Genomic DNA, 26,001 nt, shown 5'->3' on the forward strand with positions numbered 1-26,001 from the left:
AGTAGGATCAGTGCAGTATAAAGTGTGATGTGATTGGTTGTATTGCACTTTGAGTAAGGGGTAGGAATGCTGTTTGCTATTGTACAGTTATATAACAGAGGTATAAAATCACAGCAATTCTCCAGGCACTTAACGGTGTACAATATATAACTCTATTTGTGTGGAGGGACCCGATCTTTGGAGTGGATACATTTTTGGCGCAGCATGTTTTGGGGTTTAAAAGCCGCAGAGAGAGAATGGGTCTCAGCTGTTCCGATACTTATGAGACATAAGGGATCACTAAGGGTTTTCGCTTAGGCAGCAGTTGTCCTTTTTTCCTGGATCGGCTGGAGCTTTCTTTAGGCGCCTTCCCAGCTTTGACAAATGTCCAGCTGGGATAGCTACATTTACTCAGAGCCTTCTTGATGTGATGTTCTTCTGCTTCCCTGGCCATTGTGTCTGTTGGGATGTGTTCGCTCTGTGTTGTAGCGTCCTGATGACACCCAGTTTCTGCTCCAGTGGATGATGAGAGTCAAACCTTAAACACTGATCTGTATGTGTAGGTTTACGGTACACATCAGCTTTTAGATGTCCCCCATTACTGATGGAAATCTCACAGTCTAAGAAGGCAAACCTGTCATTTTTCACATCCTCCCTGGTGGACTTGATGTGTTGGCCCACCGAGTTAATGTGATCAGTGAATTGTGGTATGTTCTAACATTTGATTTTCACCCATCCATATACCTGAACCAATAGCTTGGTGGTGTTCCAGGGTAGGATAACCAAGCCCTCTTTTCCATTTCTTCCATTACAGTTTGGCCACAGTGGGTGAAACTGGGGAACCCATGGCACAGCCATGTTTCTGCCTGTAGTACTGACCTTTGTGTGTGAAATTTACAAAAGAAGGTTAGGGATGAAAAATCTGACTATTTTACCCCCCAAAACAAAATGTAATCATAGTTCTGGGGATGTGAATTCTGTTCATTTGATCTAAAATGAGGTCAGATAATTGTCACAACTGTCACATCCAAAAGTTCTCCTGGCATTGTATGAAAAGCAAAAAAATCTAATGGTTTTGAATTACACAGCATCAAGTAGTCAGTGTGCAGCTTGTATAACAGTGTAAATTTTCAATCAACAACCGGAACAGAAACACTTTCTAGACACAAATAACTGTTTCTGCATCAAATTAATATCATCTAAATACATTACAGATGAGAGGAACTGATAACTAGCTCCAAGTGTTACCATTTTATTAGCCACCAGCCACTAGCTTAATAAGAGAACCAGTATGGGCTACAAACGACGCTAATGCTAGGTTGGCCATGAAAGAACTTTCTGCAGCCATTAACAAACACCAGAAATAAACACCCCGGGATTGCTTTATGGTGCTGGTGACTTCAACCACACCAACTAAAGACAGTCCTCCACAGATTCAGCCAACATGTCTCCTGCCACCCAGAGGAGACAAGACTTTAGACCAGGTGTATGCCAACCTGGCTGGAGCCTCACAAACCACACCCCCCCCCACATTGGACAATCGGACCATCTCTCCCTGTTCCTCACACCTCGGTATTCACCACTCATCCAACGTGTGAAACCTGCTGTGAGGACAATTAAAGTGTGGCCAGAGGGGACAGACGCAGTGCTCCAGGACAGATTTAAAAACACAGACTGGAATATGTTCACCCACACAGACCTGGACCAGTACGCCTCATTTGTACTGGATTACATCTCCAAAACCACAGACAGTGTCACCACCCAGAAACGGATCACCATGTACCCCAACCAGAAGCCTTGGATGAACCGGGATGTTCGTCTCCTCCTGAAGGCCCGCAACACTGCCTTTAGGTCAGGAGATGCACACGCCTACAGTACAGCCAGGGCTAATCTAAAGAAGGGCATCAAAAAAGCCAAACACCATTACAAAAAGAAGGTAGAAGAACACTTCTCCAACTCCAACCCCCGACGCATGTGGCAAGGACTCCAGACCATCACAGACTACAGGACCACCAAACCCTCCCCCGCATCCTCTGATGTCTCCTTCCTCAACGAGCTCAACAACTTTTATGCTCACAACCACAACCAAAGCAGACATGACGCCAGACCACCAACCTCTGACTCTCTCCCCCACCGATGTAGGAGCGGTGCTGAGCAGGATCAATGTCCACAAGGCTGCAGGCCCTGATGGCATCCCCGGGCGTGTTCTCAGAGCGTGTTCTGGGGAGCTTGCAGGAGTGCTCACAGAATCTGTCCTTGGCCCACGCTGTGGTACCGGCCTGCTTCAAATCCACCTCCATCGTCCCGATACCCAAAAACTCCAACCCATCTTGCCTCAATGATTACCGCCCAGTAGCACTCACCCCCATCATCACTAAGTGCTTAGAGCGACTGGTCCTAGCACACTTCAAATCCTGTCTCCCCCCCACCCTGGACCCCCACCAATTCGCATACCGCCAGAACAGGAGCACAGAGGATGCAGTCTCCATCGCAATGCACTCTGTCCTCTCACACCTGGACAACAACAACACCTACGCCAGAATGCTGTTTATAGACTTCAGTTCAGCATTCAATACAATCCACCCCTCACAACTCATCAGGAAACTGACAGACCTGGGCATCAGTTCCCTCATCTGCAAATGGTTACTGGACTTCCTGACCAACCGCCCCCAACATGTCCGGCTGGATAACCACTGCTCATCTACCATCACAATGAACACCGGTGTACCACAAGGCTGTGTGATGAGCCCTTTCCTCTACTCCCTCTTCACCCACGACTGCAGACCTGCTGATGGTTCCAACACCATCATTAAGTTTGCAGATGACACCACGGTGATTGGCCTCATCAGTGACAACGATGAGGCCGCCTACAGGGAGGAGGTGGATCGTCTGGCTGAGTGGTGCGACAGAAACAACCTGCTGCTTAACACCGAGAAGACCAAGGAGCTCATCGTGGACTACAGGAGGAATGCTGACCCACATCCACCCATCCACATTAAGGGGACGGCTGTGGAGCGTGTGAGCAGCTTCAAGTTCCTGGGAGTCCACATCTCCGAGGATCTCACCTGGACGACCAACTGCTCCAAGCTGGTCAAGAAGGCTCACCAGCGCCTCTTCTTCTTGAGGACTCTGAGGAAGAACCACCTGTCCTCAGACATCCTGGTGAACTTCTATCGCTGCACCATCGAGAGCATCCTGACCAACTGTATAACAGTCTGGTACGGGAACTGCTCTGCCTCGGACCGGAAGGCGTTGCAGAGGGTCGTGAAAACTGCCCAGCGCATCGCCGGAGCACCACTTCCTGCCATAAAAGACATCTACAGGAAGCGGTGTCTGAAAAGGGCTGGGAAAATCATCAAAGACCCCAGTCACCCATCACATGGACTCTTCACCCTCCTGCCCTCTGGGAGGCGCCACAGGAGCCTACGGACTAAGACCACCAGGTACCGGAACAGCTTCTTCCCCACAGCTGTCAGACTCCTGAACTCTGCCTCCTGACATCTGACCCACGTTAAACTCATGGACTGAACATACACACAATGGACAACTGTACCCTCAAACACACAATAATAACATGGACTGAACCACCACTCACAACCACTAGCACTTTATATAGCCTCTGTAGAAACTATCTACACCCTCACTTATCTTAACTGCACTACTGTATAGCTCTGTGTAAATAATCATTCTGTACATTCGATAATCTTTAATCCTACAACTGTTTACAACTTGCATAGTTCCCATTTCTGTATAGCTGTATATCTCAGATTCTGTAAAGTTACTTATTTCATATTCTGTATAGTTTTTCATATTTATATCCTGTTCATATCCTGTACATAGCTTGTACTCACTACAGCCTGTACATACTTATAGTTATAGAATATTCACAACATACTTCATACCGTGTACATTATAACATTCCATAATAGACCCATTTCTGTAATATACTCACATATCTATATTATTGCTAATATATATTGTAATATATCTATATCACTAAAGCACTTCTGGATGGATGCAAACTGCATTTCGTTGCCCTGTACGTGCTTGACAGTTCACTAAAAACAGGTCAATGTTTCAATCTTGTTGAAACCGGGCTTCACGAGGATGTCAGTTAGTAAGATGCTTCACCAAGTTTTTTCCCACTATTGTTCATGTGTTCAGCAATTATTATGGGAGGGAGGGGGCTATTTGCCTAACTGTGTGCACCAGTGTCCTGCCAACTTGTTTGGCAGCTGGTGGAAGCAGAGTTGGCATTATTGCAAATGAGTATCTAGCCAAACGGTTAACCCTGCTCAGAACATATACAACCTACTGTACTCACATACATATAAAATACAGTTGTTTTAAGAATTCTGAAGTCAATAGGTACTGCAAGTATCAGTTCTCATCTCTAATTGAACCATGATGCAGCGAAATGCATGATATTTTCACTGCATAAAAAAGGCTATTAGAGTGCAGGAAAAGGACATTCTTCATTTTTAAAAGCACTTTCTACTCAAAAATTAAACAATGAACAAATGAAGATCAAAGACACTTAAATACATCACTTTATTGATTATTAACAAGTACATGTTTTATAGATTTGACACAATGATACAATGTCCTGCGTTTGATAGCTCAAGTATCAATGGATGAAAGAAAGTTCAGATATCTGAACAGAAATGCACTGAAAGCATTATCAAATAATAGCGACTAAGTCAGAGTCCCCAGCAGCTTCGCCAGCTGAGACGCTCAGCTCCAGCAACTTGTTTAGACCCCGGGGATGCCTGCCAGACTGATGCATGAAGGGTTTGACAGTTTTTAATGACACTTGACGCCTTAGACAGCCTTCTTGCTCTGCAGCTGTTTGGGCAGCTTTCTGCGGTCCTTCATGGCGTTCCTCTTCCTCTTCTTGCTCAGGAAGTTGTCCAGTTTGCTGCTCTTCTTCAGCTCTTGGTATTTTTCAGCCAGCTGCAGCTTTTTCATGTCAGCTAGAATCAAGAATAATTGAAAGAACAGTTATTAAAACTTCCACTACCTTCACAGATACTGTCACTGTTTATTTTTTACAGAAATGAAAAAAAAAAAAATCAATTCTTATCAACGTTTCTTTTTTCATGATTACCATCTTAAATCAGAATCAGAATACTTTAATAATCCCTAAGGAAATAGTCTAAGTCACAGTTGGGACCACAGGTCAGTGTATTCCTAATGTCAGTCCCAGTGTGAATAAATGGGAAGGATTGCATCAGGAACTCGAGATGTCACTTTGGAATGCTGGGGCCAAATACTTAGTGAATCAATAGATGTGTACATTGAAAATAGGCATTCCGAGATCTAGTGATGATCTTCTTACATTTCTTGAAGAAGAATGGTTTTCCACCCTCGCTGGCTCTCTCTCTCTGCTGTCTCTTGAACTGCAGCTCTCTCTCTCTCTGCTGCTCTTTGCTCTTCCTTGCTTGGTCTTGGTTTTCCTGCACAAAGTCAAAATTGACATTAAAAAGACCTCCGACGAATAGAACCATGCAAAGTAATTGTAATTGTTTCCATTTATTGTTGCTGCTGCGCACGCACGCACGCACGCACGCACAGCACACACACACGCACACACACACACACACACTATAACCCATACAAAGAACAAAAAACACACCCCTGAAAATAGCCAGTTACACAGACTGGAAAAAGCAGCAAATGTTTAAAGAAAAACTTTGAGAGCCTGGAGAACTGTTGCATGCAAACAGAATATTGATGCTGCACTGGCCAATTTGATGTTTGATGACCTCATGCAATGCATTACTATAACATGTAAAGTCAAAGTCAAATTTATTTATATAGCACATTTAAAACAACAACTGTTGACCAACGTGCTGTACATTTAAGACAAAAGAGATAAAACATAGGAAGACATGATAAAAATTTAAGGAAGAAGAATAAAATGAGAAGATCTGGATAAGAAATAAGACAAGACAAGGAATAAAAGTGGGTTCAGGTTTCAGGTTTTGAAAGTGTCCAATGTTGAGGAGGTCTTGAAATGAAGGGGACGTTTGTTCCACAATTTAGGAGCAGTCACAGCAAACAGAGGTCTCCTCTGTGCTTTAATCTTGACCTCAGGGCAGCTAGGAGCATTTGATCTGCAGATAGTGATCTTGCAGGAGTGTACCAATTTAAAAGATAAGAAAGGTATGAGGGTGCTAACCTCTGCAACATGCAAAAATGAATAATAAAATCTTAAAATCAATTCGAAAACTAACTGACAGCCAGTGTAAGGATGCCAGTATGGGAGATATGTGCTCTCGCTTGCGTGTGGCAGTTAGTAACCGTGCTGCAGCGGTTTTGTTTTTATTTTTTTAAATTGCAAAGTACTTTTACACATACTGCTGAAAATGCTGTTTGCCAACTACAAGCAATAGATTGCTTGCTGGTGCAGCCCTTTAAGAGGTCTGTAGCAACAAGAGGTTGATGATGCAAGCTCCTTATATTGCACCTGCTCCTTTGCATGGTACATATAACTTGTATATAACTGGCATACCGTATTTTCACGACCATAAGGCGCACTTAAAAGTCTTAGATTTTCTTCAAAAAGTACGGCGCGCCCTATAGCGCAGTGCGCCCTGTGTGTTGTAAGGAGGACGTAGTAGAGAACACCATGAGAACGCTAAAGGGTGAAGTGTGGGCGTTGATCGTATATACCGGACAATCGCACATACCTGTATAAAAGGACAGGTATGTGCATTATGTGGAACATCGTTGTTTTAACAACCCTGAAAATGGCAAAGAGACACGCTTATGAAGCACAGTTTAAACTGAAGGCCATCAGCTACGCGGAGGAACATGGAAATCGAGCAGCGGCGAGAGAATTTAAGATTAATGAATCGATGGTTCGCAAATGGAGGAAGCTGGAAAACAAGCTCCGACAGGTCAAGAAAACGCAGCTGAGTTTCCGCGGACATAAGGCGAGGTGGCCCGAGTTGGAGGAAAGACTCGAGCGGTGGATCATCGAGCAAAGAGCGAGCGGGAGAAGCGTTTCGACGGTCACCATTCGGCTAAAAGCAGTTTCACTAGCTGAAGAGATGAACATTGAACATTTCCAAGGAGGTCCGTCTTGGTGCTTTCGTTTTATGAAACGGTGCCATTTTTCCATCCGGACCAGGACTACGGTAGCGCAGCAACTTCCAGCGGATTATAAGGAAAAGCTGGCCATCTTCCGCTCCTACTGCAGCAAACACATCGGCGACAAACACATCCAGCCCAGCCACATCACTAACATGGACGAGGTGCCGCTCACTTTTGACATCCCGGTGAGTCACACTGTGGAGAAGAAGGGGACCAGCACGGTAGCGATACGCACAACGGGGTATGAAAAGTCTTCTTTCACTGTTGTGCTTGGCTGCCATGCTAATGGACAGAAACTGCCGCCTATGGTGATTTTTAAGCGAAAGACTTTGCCTAAAGAGAAGTTTCCAGCAGAAATCATCATTAAGGCAAATGAAAAGGGCTGGATGGATGAGGAAATGATGAAAGACTGGCTGAGGGAGGTGTATGTAAGGAGACCAGGTGGTTTTTTCCACGCATCACCATCGCTCTTAATCTGTGACTCTATGCGTGCCCATCTCACAGCCGATGTGAAAAAACTAGTGAAACAAATGAACTGTGAGCTTGCTGTCATTCCGGGAGGCCTGACAAAGGAACTCCAACCGCTGGACATCAGTGTGAACCGCCCGTTCAAAGTAAGGCTGCGAGCGGCCTGGGAGCGATGGATGACCGGTGGAGACACCAGTTTCACTAAGAGTGGAAGGCAGCGCCGGGCGAGTTACGCCACAATTTGCCAATGGATTGTAGATGCTTGGGCTAACATGTCTGCTGGCACTGTTGTTCGAGCTTTCGCAAAAGCCGGCATCATTTCCGAGGAGCCGCACGGCACGGAAAGTGACTCTGACGGTGAAGAAAGTGAATCTGGCATGTTTGATGGAGATTTAGCGCAGCTGTTCAATTCAGACACAGAGGATGAGGACTTCCATGGGTTTGATTGATGATAAAAATGTGAGTACCAAACTCTGTTTTGCTCCTGCTTTATTTTTAAATACGCACACTTGTATGCTTGTGTGTTGTTGATGATGACGATTACCAGTAATAGAAATGTGAGTAAGGTACCGAACTCAGGTTTGCTCCCTGCTTTATTTTTAAATACGCATACGGTACTTGTATGCGCCCTATGATCCAGTGCGCCTTATGTGTGTGTTAAATACAGTAATGGCACACATAACTGAGACTGCGCCTTTTAGTACAGTGCGTCTTATGGTCGTGAAAATACGGTATATCTGGTAGATACTTATGTTACTATGTATATTCCCTGTGTGTAGTTAACTCTATAAGTCTACTTTTTGGCTTCTCTTTTTTTCTTATTCTAAAGGAATCTACACGCTGCTAACGGAGAGATGCCAAACTGTGTTTCACTGTTCTTGTAACAGTGACAAGATCTATTCTACTCTATTCTCTTCTATGATTTCATAAATCAACAAACTGAAATGCTTTTCAAGGAAGATGCTTAAATTGTAAAACTATTAATGCGTTTCTAGTTTTTCTTGATAAAAACAAAAAAACTAAACTGCATAATTAAAAGTGAATGAAAGGCAGCAAAGACTCACCATCCTCTTCAAAAGGAACTGCAGTTTCTCCTTCTTCTGGCTGTTTTTCTTTATTCTCTTCAGCTTTTTCTGAACAATCTGCAAATAACGAAAATGGTACCACTGTTACTCTTCTCACACTAACTGAAACAAACAAGTTTTACAACTGTTATCATCTTAGATTTTTCAGCCTACAGTTAAAAATGTCTTTTTTGTTTCTCTTTACATTCAGCACATTGTCGTTCATTTTCTCACCTCCTTCTCTCTGTGTCGGATGTCATTAATGAACTTATAGGTCTTCTCAAAAATCTCTGGTTTGTATTCTCCAGACAAGTCATCAAATCGAGGATCTCTCAGCGTCTGGAGGACAGAACAAAAACCAAATCTGTATATACATGAGTGCTTGTGCATTGAACTCAACACTGGAGATTTTCTCCACTCACTGGTTTCTTGACGGGGATGACCTGTCGGAGGAATGGTGCTGGTTTCTTGGCTGAGAGTTCCACTGGCCTGAAATCACAAGCAGACCGTAAAGCCCTGCAGGATTTAGATGAGGAAAGTCTAACAGTTGTCTAAGCAGGCTGAGAACGTTCACCTGTTCTTGTTTAGTCGTTTCTTCTTGCTGGACTCGTGACTCCTGTTGCTGCCATAGGCGACCGTGTTGTAAACTTTGGTTCCCACCTGGTTCTGCAGTTTTACAATGTTCTCAAATGACATGTTGGACAGCTCTGGAAGGGTTGAAGAAGACAGAAGGGGATTTTTTGCCAGAGAGACACTGCAATTAGTTATCACACGCAATTATACATTCAGCACTATATTGGGTTTGTGGCAGAAAAAAAAAACAAAGGGGGGGAAAAAACCTTGAAAAAAAAACCCCAAAAACCATACAGCAGCTGGAACACAAAAATATGAAAACGCACAGATACATAAATCAACAATCTGTGTTTGTGTGTGTCTGTCATGAAATGTACTTGAAAATGAGGGTGGGAACCCTATGCTGGTCAAAATCCTATTTGTCAGGGCAGTTAAATGAGGAGCACCACAACAGGTGGTGGCCAGTGAGAACACGAGACGAAAAGCACTGTGTTTGCTAGTTAATTCGCCTGCACTGAAAGTCGGGCTGCACGATTAATCGTTAGAAAATCGCGATCTCGATTCATGCTTATGTGCGATCTCATTTCCAAATGACAACGATTTAAAAACAAACAAAAAAAAAAGATGACGATTGTACCGCATTTTGATCCGGGACGTAATCTGCATGAAAACAAGCGCTCACTCTTCCTGCTCAACAAATGACAAGGGCGGAGCCTTATACCACGTGATACAGAAGCTGTGCCGTGTGATGCTAAAATTAGCAGGGAAAAAACCACGGAGAGCACGTCAGGGATGACGAGAAAGTGACAGGAGAAAATCAGTCCCGGTCAACCACCCAAACATCAATAACGGGAACCTTATACAGCGCTTCCCTATACACGTCGAACTTCCGCAGGCACAAAGAAATTACGGAGGCTATCACTTATCACCTGACCAAAGATATGGCTCCCATCAACACTGTGCAAAACGAGGGATTTAGGAAAATGATCAACACCCTAGACAAACGCTACACAGTGCCGTCCCGCAACTATTTTTCTATTGTTGCACTACCTGCTCTGTACACGCAGCGTCGAGCAACGGTGGAGACGGAATTTCAAGCAGTGCAACATTTTGCGGCAACGACAAAACGTGAGACATTTGTTGTTTTTATGTTTATTTATTGTTTTTATGTTCAGTCTCAACTGTTACGAAGTTGATGTGCAGTTAATAAGTGCAATAAATATTTATACTGGAAAAGAGAATCGTGAATCTCAATTCTAAGCCAAAAAATCGTGATTCTCATTTTATGCAAAATCGTGCAGCCCTAACTGAAAGCATGCTCTGATTGTAGGTGGCTAAGAAAAAAACAAAATAACAACAACAAATGGATGTTAAACAATTCCCAATGGTTTACACTAGGGCTGTTCGATATAACGATATATATCGGATGACGATATAAAAACATCTATCGTTTCATTTTACGCTATCGTTTGTTTCGTGGTGTCGCAAAATAAACTGTTTACGGCAATATTTTTTCATCGTTTTGATGGTCACTGTAGTGGCTATATTCATTTCTTAAAGTTCTCTCTTTCTCTTATATTTTATATAACCACACTACTGACGGACAAGCGCCTGTTTTTATGCGTTGTGGTTAGCAACAACGACGGTAACACCATCGCGCGTCCGCTTGTTTATGTTCCACATAAACCTTTCACAATAAAGCTCAAGATCCTGTTGAGACTTTTCAAAATAAACTGAATCACATGAAAGAGCAGATTATTTACGGATGAGAAGTAAAAAAGAGCCGCCAGGTTGAGCTGCCCGAGATTCACAGAATTTACAGAAAATGTTACATTTTTGTGATTTATATCGTTATCGGACGATGGAATTCTTATATCGGGATATGAGATTTTGGTCATATCGCACAGTCCTAGTTTACACTTCCTAACTGAACAGAATAATATCCTCTATACAAACAACATACATACAAACACACTTTTGTGGCCAATCGCACAAACAGGGCTTACGTCAGCACTTAAAGGTAACGTGGTTGTAATTATAGCTGCACCACCCATACTTAACTAGCTGTCCTGCTACGACATTTATACCCACTTTACAAATGGCAGATGTAACCTGCAGGTCACGCTTCACCAGTTTGGCATCGTAATGTTCATATTCTTGAGCTGCAGACACACTCACCCTTTCTGATGTCTTCTTTTGTTTGGACTTCATTGCTGCCACCAGCATCTTCTGGGTCATCATCACTGTTGCCATCCTCTTCATCTCCCTCTTGTTCTTCATCATTATCAGATTCCATCTCATCACTGCTATCTGATCGTTCCTCATCTTCATCAGTCTTTTCCTCTCCTATTTTGTAACACTGATCTTCCTCCTCAGTCCCTTTTCTCTCAGTAATCAGTGCAAAGTTCCTCTCCACATCAGACGACTCCTCATCGCTGCTGCTTTCTAACCCTTTCTTCTTTGAGCTCGGCAGCTGTTTCTGCTTCTTCTTCATCTTTGTTTATGAGGTTGTAGTAGACGCAGAGAGCTACCGGAAATAAAACAAATATGAACTATTTTACGTGGTGCTGAGTTTGTCATAATTATTCAACCCTACAAAGAAAAAAGCATTTTTAGGCTACGTTCACACTGCAGGCGAAAGCGCATCAAACCCGATTTTTTTGACCCTATGCGACCCATATCCGATCATGGTATCACAGTGTGAACAGCACAAATCCGATATTTTCAAATCCGATCTGGGTCACTTTCGTATGTGGTACTGAATCCGATACATATCTGACGTTTTAGAAAGCGACTGCTGTTTGAATGGTCATGTCGCATTAAATCCGTCTTTTACGTCACTGACACAAGACAGACGCCAATTATCAGCGCCGGAGAAGACATGGTGAACGCTTCCTGGCCATCCAGTGTAGATGTCAGTGAAACTGTTGACAAGACAACGTTGGAGAAACGTGAACATTTTATTTGTACTGTATAATCTGCAGATTCTGACAGAAATCTGCAGCTATCCTTTGAAGCACCGCTCCTCTCTAAAACAGCAACAAGGATCATTATTAGGCCATATGTAAATAAGAAAATAACTTTATAACTTAAAGCAAAATTGGGAAACGTAAAGTCCGAAACAAGTCTTTATATTAAGGCCATCAGTCAAACAATACTGTTTGGTCTGGGTCTAAACAGAGCGCGTTGTGTGTGACGTCTTCTTTTGCGCATGCGGGCCGCTTTGAGGGTTCACACTAGAGCGCGTTGGCTGTCACATTTTATCTGTAGTGTGAACAAGCAGACAAAAAATATCGGATTTGATCAAAAAATCGGAATTTAGCATTAAGACCTGCAGTGTGAACGTAGCCTTAGAGTTTCAATCTTTCTAATGACGCTTTCCGCCAAGCGCAGCAGCACTGAGCAGGCAGGTACTGGTGTCTGCCAAAAACTGATTTCCAGTATTTGCCAAAAACGGATTGCTCGTATAAACTGTTATAAGTAACTTGTTGGGCTATAATATGTGAAACATATGTCAAATGCATCCCTCATGGATGACATAAAGTCATCTTGAGCCACAAACAACATTCGTGTAACAAGGTAGAAGCCGCAATCAGTTTTTGGCAGTGACTTTTATATAACCTTTATTTATGCAGATTAAAAAAAACTCATTAACATTACAAATGTCTTTTGTAAGTTGTAAGTTGGCCAAGAGGACAGCAGAAATGGCAGCAAATAATACAATAGTTCTGTAAAAATATTCTAAGTGGGGATAAAGGACCGGATTGGTTATAATGTAAGTACAATAACACAGAGTTGTAAAGATACTTGAAAAAACAGATAATTTTTTAATTCATATATATATATATATATATATATATATATATGTATATATAAAACCCCTTTGTAAACGCTGTTTACCGAAGTCTATTTACCAACATACCTAAAGATATTACACATAAAAAAAATACACGGAAACATTGGAAATCGCTTTTTGGCACAACACGGGTCTGCGCGCCATCTTGCATTAGATGTGTTACACATTAATAAACACGCTTCTCCTGCACTCCATTGGCACAAGTGGATTTTCTTTCTTATTAAAAGCTGACCTGACATCAACGTGAGCGCTCCTGAAACGTCTCTTAAAGTTTTACCAGTTCTTTGGGGGTTTTGTGCTTTCATGATGCACATATAACCACACACCATATAGCAACTAGCAACTCGGTGCTAGCTAATGATCGATGCCGCTGGATGAAAATGTGATCTTGAAAACTAACGAATACTAATATCAGTACTTTCTATTAATCCTAGCAAATCTTTCCGAAGACTAAAATGTAAGTTTTCACCGGTTCATAAGGACTACGGTTACCTAATAGAGCAAATTAACTGCATGGGAAATTGCATACATAATGTATCTTGTGAATTGTATTCGCATTTGCTTGTCTAACACATGAATGGGGATTTTACGGCAGATTTATTCGGCTTTGATGAGCGCTGAACTCTGATTCGGGTTATATGGAGCAACAACAATAATTCCCAGGACAGTCATCGGTATTTTACCCACGGAAATGGCGTCATCTCGTGTACAGTGTTTACTTTCAGGAGACTTGTTAGGTGTAACATTCACAAGCAGGATTAACAGTTAGTACATGGGGAAACATAACAACTTCCACAGTCTTTTTATCTGGATGAACACCGCGCTGAAAATCAAATGTGTTTTTAAATGAGCTGCACCCTCCCTCCAGGCCAAAGAGCGAGCGCGTTATAAACACAACAACCTGAAACAAGCGCAAACGTCATCCAGCTTATTAAGTCTGCTCTTTCCTGTATTTCGTATAAAATAAACGTCAACACACCTGGATATAGAGGCGCTGTTAAGTCGTCTTTTCCTAAGTTCCAAACACACGTGTGTCGATATAGCGTACCCCCATTACTCCAGGAAGCTAAACAAAACACTTCCTGTTTCAAATTAAAAGTTTCACTGAGAATTTTTGTTACCAAAAACACCAACCTTCAGTGTTTGATATAAGAGCTAAATTTAACCAGTGTTAAGCTAATGATAATTGTAACTCATGATAAATGTTTCTGGCACATGCTCAGCCCACCTCCAAATTCGGCCACTCTTGGCTCCAAAATAAAATGGAAAACAAACAAAGAAAAAATAATCATAAAACTAGGACATTTTACTATTCATTACTGCCTGAAGAAAATAAGAATAACCCAGGTTAAACTCAGGGTTCTTGCCAGGCCAACAGAGAGTCACATGTCTACTGAGCCAAGCATTCCTTTAACCTTACCTACTGTAACAGTTGCTATTGTAATGCAGTGTATCACCACATGGCGGCGCCTCCTGTCTCGTGACTGGTGTGTCACCCCCTTTTTGTTCTTCTTCGCACTCCTCCTGTAATGGATGCTCCCGTGTGTACGCGGACTAGTGTGCTCTTTAGTAATGTGTGGTAGAGGTAGCACTTTTATTTTTTATATTGTAAATAAATGAGTACTTTTTGGAAAGTCAGAAGCTGTTGCTCATTCGCTACCCAGCTGCACACCTCCGCGGCTGGCTTCATCTCCACCGCACGTTACACTACTAATGAATTAACAAGTTTCTTTAAAAAATAAATGAAATTGCATTAACAAATTAAATTTTCACCATTAGAGGAAAAACATTTCCAACCACCCCACAGATCATTATGTACAGCTGATATTCGTTTAGATTCTCTCTCCAATCTTTCTGTGTCAACTTCAATAATAACTTCCACCAAACCATCAATGTGTCTGGTTCTGCTGGAGGCTTCTTCCATTTAAAAGGGAGTTATCCTTTTCACTGTCATCAAGTGCTTGCTCAGAGGAGGTCATTTGATTGTTGGAGTTTTCTCTCTATTATTGTAATCTTTACCTTACAGTATAAAGCACCTTGTGGTGACTGTTGTTGCAATTTCGTGATATATAAATAAAACTGAATCGATTCAGAATTCACTGTACACAAACAGCATTAATGAAGGTTACAAATGATCTTGTGGCCTCAGACAGTAGACTTACCTCTGTACTGCTAGACAGTGTAGTGTTTGACACTGTTGACCACACTTTTTATTACAGTTGTTAGAACATGTCATAGATATTAAAGGTACTGTGGCACAGTGGTTTAAGTCATATCTGTCTAATGGACTCCAATTTTCTCATGTGTGAGGTAACTTATAGCAGACAGAGTTAATTAGAGCGTTGTATGTATGTATTTGTCCATCACCTCAGGTTCCAGTTCATTCCATGAGAATTGTGAATATGAAAGATTAAAACAAAATCCCCTGATTAGCCTGTTTCTCTGTAACACAGAGAGACAGAGAACCTTTCACACTCACTGTAAATGTATTCTCTAGTATTATTATGTGTAAATTTCTTTTCTCAGAGCAAAGTGGATATTTATCACTGATGGTCTATTATTTATTTGTTTTCTTTTGCTAGAATTTTAATTTTTTCATAACTCTGTGTATTATTTAGTATCACGGTGGTTTAAATCTCTGATCCCCACAAATCGAAAATGTACATGTTAAAAACATACTCTGTAGAAAGAGTCGCTTTAATTCTGAAAAGATTTGACCGGAAGTGCTGTTCCTGTTTAATGATCGAGTAAGTCCAAAACCAAGCCTCGTTAGTGAGATGCTGGGAGCTGATAGGATTAGGAGCGCAGCAGGAGAGCAGCAGCTCGGCTCTCCGCGCTTTGTTTTCTGCTCAGATCATCAAGAGCTGCAGTCTGGTGTGTAAACGCTGCTCTCCTTCAGCTGCATGTAGTTCTCTCTGAAAGCGACCTGCCTTTTTTCTCCAGAGGGCATCCCACCGTACCGCCCGCCGACCCATTGCAACAGGTCGAGCAGGAGGTGAAATCTAAAAAAATATATATAGATGTGATGTGACAGTAAAGCGCAGAGAGAGAGGCGGGCAGCAGAGGAGGTTGACGGTGTAAGCTTTGATGGTTTCAGCTGCAGTGGATGCGACAGAGCGGGGACCTGCCAACATGATGCCGGTGAGTGGAAAATCACATTCTGCCTTAATGACCCATTCATGCACAACTGTCACCACCATCTGAGGGCGAAACTCCGAGTTCAACTTTCTACCACACATCCTTACATAGCTGCATCACGAATTAAATTTATAGGACCACGCACTGAGATCTTCGTGGAATCCTGGAAAGCATTTTTAACTAAGAATGTGTCTCGAAATAACACGTCATGTTTTATAAATTAAACTTTTTTTGTTGTACTTCGCTTCCTCCGACTTTGTAATGTAATGATAAATACTACATATAACACAGTTAATATTTAATCACGCAGTATATTTATGTTTGAAAATAAAGATATTAGGTGTAGTTTTAATTTGTGTTAATGTGCAAACGTTCAGCTTTAAATCATGGCTATGGGTGGAGTGTTCTTAGCGGTTTGCTTTGTGTTGATATTGTGTCTTTGCGTTGGGTGCAGTTTGCACAGTGCCTGCTGTCATGCAATGAAAATTAAGGTAACTTTCTTTAACATTCACACTCCTTAGAAATTGTAAAGTGTTCTCACATTTTCTCCTTGATCAACACAAACTGAAATCAACTTGTAAGCAACTTGATCAGTAACATTACTATGACTGTTAAATGTATTACAGTACTCTGTTACAGAGTATATATAATTTTAACCCTGTTCCTCACATTGTATCTAGCAGATATCTGCTGAATACAATGTGGGGAAGCTTAAACAGAAAAACAGGATCAGTTAGACAACAGATGCCAGTGTGGTGGAATCAGACAGAATAGGGATTACGTGTTCCTCTCATCACGGACCAACTGCAGGTGACACAGAGGATTTGAAGTTGTCTGGTGTCTGTGGCTGTCTGCAGTGACTCAAACACAGCAGACTTCTCTGTTGCACCAACCAGTGTCACAACCAGATGTGAGCAGCTGTGGATCTACTAATAATAGATTAACACCATTGTTTTCATGTGGAATGATGGTACTCTTCTGGTTTATGAGAATAAAAAAAGAAGTGTTGACCTTTTCGTGCATGCTACATCCTCAGTCTTACTTCTGCTGAACAGTTTGACATTTCAGGCTGTGGTGTTCTGGTACTTGTCACATGTCACACTTCCCACTCTTCACTGGTGTCCCGTGTCTGGGAATCACTCATGGCTGCAAATCTGAAGTAATGTGAACTGACCACCAAAGCCAAAGTGTCATTATTTCACTGAAATTCAGATAACTGACACGTTGACTGGTTGGATTTAAGTGTGTTTCAGCTACAGTTATCTGCATTAATGATCGGGGGGGGGGGGGGGGGGGTTGCACACTAATGGATGGCAGACAAAAGAGGAACTTTATAGACTCTGTTGAAGGAAACAGAATCTATCAATGAGGAAATGGTGAGATGAACTTCTCATTTATTGTTCTATAGACAGTAAATTCTACTCTTGACTTCATTATTTCTACATAGGTTGTTTGGAGGAAGCTCTTATAAAACAATAACCAATTTACTCACAACTTGTCATAAATAAAGGTGTAAAGGTGACACATATTATACTCTATACTGCTAAATGTAGCTTTTTTGAGTCACACTTCAAAATAATCTTTTTTTAGGCTATTCTGTCACCGAAACAACTGAAACTAAAGTGCTCTGCTACCAATGTACCATTGATTAACCACAAATGAGAGGTAGTGTCAGGTACTTGCATCATTTTCTAGTCTGACTGTAAATTCACCAGATAGCAGGATATCGACCTGTTTCTCTTGTTCACTCATCTTTATCATTTCTCTTCTAACTGCTTTGATCTTTTTAAACCTTACCCAGACCGCTGGCTTGCGCTGTGGCTGTCGAGCTCCTTGTAGCTTAAGCTACGTTACCTTTGTTAACTTCCTTAAAATATCCATGTTCAGCTGGGTGAAGACAATTTATGATTAAGTTTTCATGGTGCTCCACCTACAGTTTATTTTGAACTTTTTGACTTCACTCATAGTGAAGAGCTTCCATGTTAATGACATGTATGTGCTGTATGTGTTCATGTGACTGTTTGCCTAGCTCATAACTGAACATTGTTACCAGACAGGATCAAGAACGCTGGAACAAATAGAGCCCCTGGTCAGCTGATTTGTACAACTTTACTTATGCAGACTTGATTGGCTGCCCTCATTAACAACATAATGAACAGCAGATGGGTGGGGCTTCTATGCTCTCATTCAGAGCCATGTGTCCTCCAACACAACAACTACAGGTTTCTGGATGTTAATGAACAAATATTGACTGGTTGACAAGTGGGTGGCTGCAGCTCAGGAGGTAGAACAGGTCATCTACCAATCTGTAGGTTGGTGGTTCCATCCCCGGCTGCTGCAGTCTGCAGATACTAACTGATGCATCCATTGGAATGTGAATGTTAGACAGAAAGCACTTAAGCATAGAAAAAAGTGCTCGGATGAATCAATGAATGAGTGCTTTGAGTGCTCAGGCTGAGTAGAAAGCCGCTGTTTAAGAACCCTTACAACTGAAACAAGGGCAGAGAGTGTCAGTAATGAGAGACGTGTGAAAAGAAACACCAAAGATGCAACACACAGCAGTCATTGTTGTTAACACTTGGTTTTACTTGAGCTCTTTTGCATGTTAACGCCGTCTTCTCTGGCAGCCTGACAGAGAGACCCACAAGCAAGAGTAGCCCCAGATCCGTTACACCACATTGTACACTGCCCCCATCAACAACAGGCCCCCTCTGCAGGTAGACAGGGTGTCCACTAACTTCCAGCGGACTGCTAATACGCTACCACTGCTGAAACATGATTTCAGAATAAGTGGGAGAAATCTTAATTAAAAGTATTTCCACTGCAGTTAGAAGAGTTCAAGAAAATCACAAAGCTCTATTTTTAAATAGTGGAAGTTGTCAGTATTGTTTCTGCTGAGACAGTCACTGTGGCTCACAAAACAAAAAAACCCAAAACAAAACCTTTGTCAGTCTTTTTTTGTTCGTTTTCCATATTAACTTTGACGTCCAGACTGTAAGAAAAAGCAGGAAACAGAAATTATCTGTTAACCAGAGAGGAAAACCTTACTGCAATGGGGGGAAAAAAGAGACATCAGTATTTTCCCAGCAGAAGATAAGGAATATAATATTATGTTTAAAATAAAAGGTTCAACCTGATACTTTTGGTAATATTTTGATTTCTTTACAAGCATATGTTTTTCATTTATTACAGTATATTTAAATTGACCATTTTGTGATTTACAATGTTTTGGAGAACTGTAATAACATTAATAGAGATTATTATACATATAATTTAGAAACCAGATTTTTTTTTTTTTTTAAGGTCTAAAGTGAAACATTTAGAGCCCCTATAGAGATTACCTGAACATTTGCGGACCTTTGTATCTAAGACTTTGTCCTTGTCTACTTAAACCTCCAACACTATAAAAGTATACACATATACTATGTTTGTGTATATGAGAGAAAAAAAAAAAACAAAAAAGCATAAAAGGACCAGTTTTTGTGATTCAGGATAGTGAAGCAAGCCTTAAATGTTACATAAAAGCTGCCTTTAAAAAGGCAGCACGCCCTATTCATTAAACTGCATCCTCATAATCTTCCAGGCAGAGCTCAGTGGAGCTCATTGTGCTGCTTGGTAACTGTTGCCACAGTGACCAGAAATTAACACTAGCACACTCACTAACACACACACACACACGATTCAAGGTCATATGGGAACACTATTTATTTAATATTCCTTAGGCGATGAGGAGCTAAAGCATTTGTAACCTTCATGTTAGTTTACAACATCACCCTGGTGCTGATATTCAGGTCTCAAAGGTGACAATAAAGTCAGACTTGTCCCACTCTGGCTTTGTTTACATCTTTAGGCAAAAGCATTTTGACAGTGAGAGTACTTCCTTCTTTCATGTTCAATGTATAGTATAAAATTGCGCTAAACATTCAAATGTAGAAAAGTCACCTTCTTGTTGACATCCTCTAACAGACATCAGTAAGAAAATTGGTTTTCACCATATATGTTGGCCAATATGCTAATGTGTTTAAATGTAAGTATATAATCAGCTAATCAGATGGCAGCAACTCCGTGCATTTATCTATTTAGTAGGGGTGCAACGATATTCGTATCGATATTGAACCGTTCGATACAGTGCTTTCGGTTCGGTACGCATATGTATCGAACAATACAACATTTGTAATTTATTTTATCAACTTTCCTTCTGACGATGCTGTCTGTGTTGAGCGCTCAGTGAATCTGCGTTCGACTACTCCGCCTAGGCTGCACTGTTGAGCGCAGATCCACTGAGCGCTCAACACAGACAGCATAGTCAGAAGGAAGAGCGCAGGGCAAGCTAGCAAGACAGAAGTTAAGCTCTCTTTGCAACATTGACCTCCCCCACTCTCATTCAGATCTGGCGTTTGGAATTATTTTGGTTTTCATGTGACGTATGACCCTGAAGGTAAGCGAGTCATGGACTAAAGTAAAACAGTATGTTGGATGTGCCATGCAATGCTCAATTACATGGGTGGGAACTAGTGTGTTAGCGCAGTTAGCTCGTTAACGTGTTGGCCGTCTAGCCCCATGCACGGGGCGATCGGCGGTAGCTCGTTAACGGAGATTTGCCGTGTTGTGGCGTTAAGGTCATTTCAACGAGATTAACCTGAAAGCACTAGTGGGAACACAACGAATATGACTGCACATTTACGTGCAGTCATGCAGACATCATCCTAGTGCAAAGACAAAAATAACAAGCATGCTACTAACTTTAGCCGAGTCATTTAGACAGCTGTTAGCACATGATTCTCCTTATGCTGCTGAGAATATAGCCCAGAAGAAGCGGATAGTATAGCTTTTATTTTGGAAAGAGACATTTCTCTGTAATAAACTCTCTTTTCCAAAGATGAGTGATTCCTCAATCAGATACAGGGCTTGCAATATCGCTAGCCCGACGTCCCGGAGCTAGCGATTTTTTCAGTCGGGCTACCAAAATCTCTCTTCCCTGCCCGTCGGGCTATTGTAGGAAGAAAATATATGTCAATGCTTTTGCATTCTTTCAGAAATGTAGCTGGGTAATTATGTCATTGGCATCGGTGAGCCACTGTCAATATGTGACATATTGAAGTCGCGTTTGAATTTGCGCTTGTTTTTTTGCTTTCACTTTGCAATCGTGCGAACTGTGTATAGAGAGCGACAGCACTGATCTGTGAGTGATGATAATTTGTGCACCAATTCCTCTGACATCGTCTTATTAATCGTTAGCTTACTATGCAAACATGACAAGTGAAATCTCCCGCAGCAAGCTTAAACATGTGAGAGGTTGATCGCGCAGCGAATCGCTGAGCTTATGTGAGTGAGCGTGTAAAAGCATTTCAGTTCTGCTGAGCCAAATAAGACAGGTCAGGGTGAAGAAGTGACAGCCAAAGAAAAGCTTACCACAAAACGGAGAAGTTATGACAAATCAGACTATAAGGCAAAAAGAAAGTGCAGCTTTATGGTTTCATGGACAAAAGAATTTCTGTGGCTGCAATATGACGAGCTAAATAACCAGGGCTGCACATAAGTGGTCCGCAGGTGCGCATTCGCTGTCAAAATAAAAAACACGCACAAGGGTTAGGGTTAAATTTAAAAACTGTACCTTTGAGTTAAAATATATATTTATAATTTTAATAAATGACAAATTAAAAAGGCATGAACATTTTTTTTTGTATCGAAAAAAATATCGAACCGTGACACCAAAGTATCGAACCGAACCGTGAATTTTGTGTATCGTTGCACCCCTACTATTTAGGTATGTAGACATGGACGAGTGGCTGAAGTCCAAACTGAGAGAGAGTAGGGAGGAAAGGTGATTTAAGTGACACTGCATGGTTGTTGGTGCCAGACGAACTAGCATGAGCATTTCCAGAAACTCCTGGGATTATGTTTAGGTTTAAAGAAAATGGTCTGAAAAACAAAGTATCCAGCGAGCAGCAGACCTCTGGTGTAATATCCCTTGTTGATGCCAGAGGTCAGAGGAAAATGGCCAGACTGCTTTGAGCTGATGTGAAGCTCAGCTATATATGTATACATATATACACACACACTGCGTGTTTATAAGCGCAAACAATGCTAAACACTGCTGATGACAGATGTTACTAGGTAGGTAGATTTAATTAATAGTGTGTAGTGTAATATTATAAGTTGGTAGGTAGGCTAATAAAATTACTTCAAATTCAAATTTTATTTGTCACGTACACAGTCATACACAGTACGATATGTAGTGAAATGCTTGGACAACTGCTCGTGACCTAAAGAAAACAAAAAAGGAAAGGGCTATGAATAAGATAGGAAATAAATATGAAAAATTAAAAAGGGTAAATTTAACTAGGAAGGAATAAAATATAAATTAAGGTTAAAAATGAAATAACTGTACAACACAAATTAGAATGAAGGGTAAATTTAACTGGGAGAATAAGATAAAATATATAAATTAAAGTTGAAAATAAAATAACTGTACAACAAAATACACAATATAGAACTATATAAGAATGTATGAAGAAATATAAATAAATATATACACAATAACAGCAGCATATACACAATAACAGCAGCGTGATTTAAGTAATGAAGTGAAAACAATGTCCAGAATGTCCAGTGTGTGTGTAAGAACTGTATGTGTGGGTCAGTACTGTGTGGTGGTGTGATTGAGAGACCGTATCGCCTGCGGGAAGAAGCTCCTCCTCAGTCTCTCTGTGTTGGTCTTCAGGGAGCGGAATCGCTTTCCTGACCTCAACAGAGAGAACAGTCTGTTGTTGGGATGGCTGAGGTCCTTCACGATCTTCCTGGCCTTGGTCCAGCACCGCCTGCTGTAGATTGAGTGCAGGTCAGGGAGCTCGGAGCGGATGGTGCGCTCAGCTGACCGCACAACCCTCTGTAGAGCTCGTCTGTCCTGCATGGTGCTGTTCCTGAACCAGGTTAAGATGTTTCCCGTCAGGATGCTCTCTATGGTGCAGGAGTAAAAGTTCCTGAGCACCTTGGAGGGCAGTTGGAAGTCTCTCAAGCGTCTGAGGTGGTAGAGACGCTGACGGGCCTTTTTCACCACGGTGTTGATGTGACAGGACCATGACAGGTCCTGCGTGATGTGAACTCCGAGGTATTTGAAGCTGTCCACTCTCTCCACTGGGCACTCGTTGATGACAGGGGTCTGGTAGTTCCTCTCCTGCTTAGTGCTGAAGTCCACTATCAGCTCCTTTGTCTTACTGACGTTTAGAAGGAGGTTGTTCCTCTGGCACCAGTTCTCCAGATTCCTAATCTCCTTCAGGTAGGCCGTCTCGTTGTTATCAGAGATCAGGCCCACCACGACGGTGTCGTCAGCAAACTTGATGATGGTGGTGGAGCTGGTAGTGGCCACACAGTCATATGTGTACAAAGAGTACAGCAGGGGGCTCAGAACACACCCCTGGGGGGCTCCAGTGCTGAGAGTGGTGGAGGCTGAGACATGTCCGCCCATCCTTACTGCCTGTGGTCTGCCAGTTAGGAAGTTGGAGATCCACTGACACATAGATGAGCTGAGTCCCAGATGCTCCAGCTTGGTGGTGAGTGTGGAGGGAATTATGGTATTAAATGCAGAGCTGTAGTCTATGAAGAGCATTTTAACATAATTCCCCCTTCTAGTGTCCAAGTGAGTGAGTGATGTGTGGAGGAGATGAGAGATGGCATCGTCTGTGGAACGATTTGGACGGTAAGCGAACTGTAGTGGGTCCAGTGTGTCTGGTAGTGAAGAAATGATGAAGTCTCTGACCAGGCGTTCAAAGCACTTCATCACTACTGAGGTGAGGGCTACAGGGCGATAGTCATTGAGAGAAGCAGGGTGGGGTTTCTTCGGGACAGGAACAATGATGGACTCTTTGAAGCATGTGGGGATCACCGACTGAGATAGAGAGATGTTGAATATCTCAGTGAACACAGGAGCTAGCTGGTATGCGCAGTCTCTTAGGATACGACCTGGGATGCCGTCTGGGCCTGCTGCTTTCCTGGTGTTCACTCTCTTGAAGGCTCTCCTTACTTCATGCTCGGAGATGACGAGCACGTTTCCGGTGCTGGCAGTATCTTCCTGTCTGCAGCCGTTAGCGCCGCTAACACTAGCATTGTTGGAGTCCTTAGCTGCAGCCTCGAAGCGAGCATAGAAAGTGTTCAGCTGGTCTGCCAGAGTCACGGCCGCGTTCGTCATACCGGTTGTTGGTGCTTTATAGTCCGTTATTGTCCTTAGTCCCCGCCACAGGCTCCTAGAGTCACTCTGTTGGAGTTGTGACTCTAGTTTCCTCCCGTAGCGCTGCTTCGCCTCTTTCACCGCCCTCCGCACGTTATATGACGCGGCTTTGTACGGGTCCATGTCCCCCGTCATGAGTCCCGTGTTGTAGGCAGCGGTGCGGGATCTCAGAGCGTCGCGGATGGTTTTATCCACCCACGGCTTCTGGTTGGGAAACGTTGTGATAGTCTTTGTCTCCACGGTATCATCCGCTAGTTTCCTTGGTGGGTTACAGACACCAATAGCATCATAACATACACTTTATCAAAAGCTATGACTTTATAGATGATTAGTGAGTAGGTGGGACATATCCCAATATAATCTAATAAAACAATGCCAGTCAATCAGAAGACAATGTTAACAATAGATGTATGGAAGCATTCTGCGTTTATACTGCTCACTGTGGTAGCGTCCTAGACAATGGGGTCGTGTGTATTGTTTATCCAATATTGGTATGTCATGTGATGCTGGTAGCCATATGGCTACAGCCCTCCACAGTCCCTACAAAACATTTGGGATGTGACCTGCAGTGTGGCAGCTGTCAGCATGTTGCCCTGAGCAGAAATAGGATAGATACTGAATGAGTGAATGAAAACAGTCGGCACACTGACAGTGAAATGTGTTTTCAGTCAGTTTAGTTGTGATTTAACACTCTGTTATAAATAATGCATGCTGAGATCAAAACCAATATTCTTTGACCTTTGGCTTTTCCCCGGTCTTGTCTGATAATGTTTCAAATTAGCTTCAGTTCTAATTTTTAAGCTTTGAGCTTCTGATCTCAGGATTATTTGACAGAGTTTCCTAATTTGTCCTGTTAATTCTAATAATCAAATTATGTAATTAAATCAGTGATCTACTGTGTTAAATGTGTAGATTTATTAACTGTCACATCTGTAGTCATTGGTGCTTTCATAGATATCTACATCAGCACCAGTATTAAACAAAAATTAAAATAAAAATGTTGAGTTTGCAGTTGTAATCCTGAGTAGCAACAAAACCAGCTTAAAATGTTTAATTTGCTAAAATTATGTAATACATTTCTTTTGTTGATTAAAGCTGAACTATATGTATCCATGTGTGTTTGTCTGCTTCTGTTGTGACGTCTCAGTTGTTGGCAAGTCAATAACAGGATTACGAGGCGACTCCATTTTGATCATTGTTAAGACGAAGCTGTTGACCTCTTTCAGACAGTAGATGGATCGTTAATTTCATCCTCCCATACAGCAGTGGGGGTTGTGGTAGTATTAAGCAGCGTGATGCAGCTCTAATTCCTGGCTGGATTAGGAGCTGAGGCCACAGGACTTTAAGGCTCTCCGCCTGTTGACTAGCAGGTTCACTCTTCGGGGCTTTTTAATATTTCAGCTTGCTTTCACATGTTTCCACTTTCAGCTACTATGGGTATAATGCAGCAGTGTTTCCAGGAGTTCACAGGGTTGTTTCCTCTATGATTGAAATTAATGATGTTGTGGTGGTATAAAATCAAACGGCCTGTACTGTCTTCTTGGAAGGATTTTTTTACAGTGTTTTAACTGCAAGATGACAGATTTGGTGTGTGTGTC

The 26,001-nt window shown here is 42.0% G+C and overlaps 2 protein-coding genes across 3 annotated transcripts in view; one reads left to right on the forward strand and one right to left on the reverse strand.

Moving 5' to 3' along the window:
- Positions 1-4,511: 4,511 nt before the first annotated feature.
- rrp36 (ribosomal RNA processing 36) lies at positions 4,512-14,145 on the reverse strand. Its single transcript, XM_040004193.1, has 8 exons — positions 14,018-14,145; positions 11,361-11,709; positions 9,184-9,316; positions 9,032-9,098; positions 8,844-8,948; positions 8,610-8,687; positions 5,318-5,435; positions 4,512-4,952 (listed from the first exon to the last, which is right to left on the reverse strand). Exons 2-8 carry the CDS (start codon positions 11,674-11,676, stop codon positions 4,801-4,803), a joined length of 969 nt encoding a protein of 322 aa, XP_039860127.1. The 5' UTR covers positions 11,677-11,709; positions 14,018-14,145; the 3' UTR covers positions 4,512-4,800.
- Positions 14,146-15,797: 1,652 nt separating this feature from the next.
- LOC120716635 (apoptosis-stimulating of p53 protein 2-like) overlaps positions 15,798-26,001 on the forward strand; it is a 38,929-nt gene continuing 28,725 nt past the window's right edge. For both annotated transcript variants that reach the window (XM_040004191.1, XM_040004192.1), the window contains exon 1: positions 15,798-16,179. In XM_040004191.1, coding sequence (XP_039860125.1) covers positions 16,126-16,179 — 54 coding nt within the window. In that variant the 5' untranslated portion in view covers positions 15,798-16,125. The remainder of the gene's footprint in view (positions 16,180-26,001) is intronic.

The sequence above is a fragment of the Simochromis diagramma genome, unplaced genomic scaffold, assembly GCF_900408965.1.
Source record: "Simochromis diagramma unplaced genomic scaffold, fSimDia1.1 OVJJ01000565.1, whole genome shotgun sequence".
NCBI classification, from domain to species: Eukaryota; Metazoa; Chordata; class Actinopteri; order Cichliformes; family Cichlidae; genus Simochromis; species Simochromis diagramma.

Excerpts from the sequence above, each read along its gene's own strand:
- rrp36 (XM_040004193.1), bottom strand. The coding sequence starts at position 11,676 with ATGAAGAAGAAGCAGAAACAGCTGCCGAGCTCAAAGAAGAAAGGGTTA. Across the intron at positions 9,317-11,360 it reads AAAAGAAGACATCAGAAAGG|AGCTGTCCAACATGTCATTT; the intron begins GTGAGTGTGTCT and ends CAACCCTTCCAG. Across the intron at positions 8,949-9,031 it reads TCATCCCCGTCAAGAAACCA|ACGCTGAGAGATCCTCGATT; the intron begins GTGAGTGGAGAA and ends TCTGTCCTCCAG.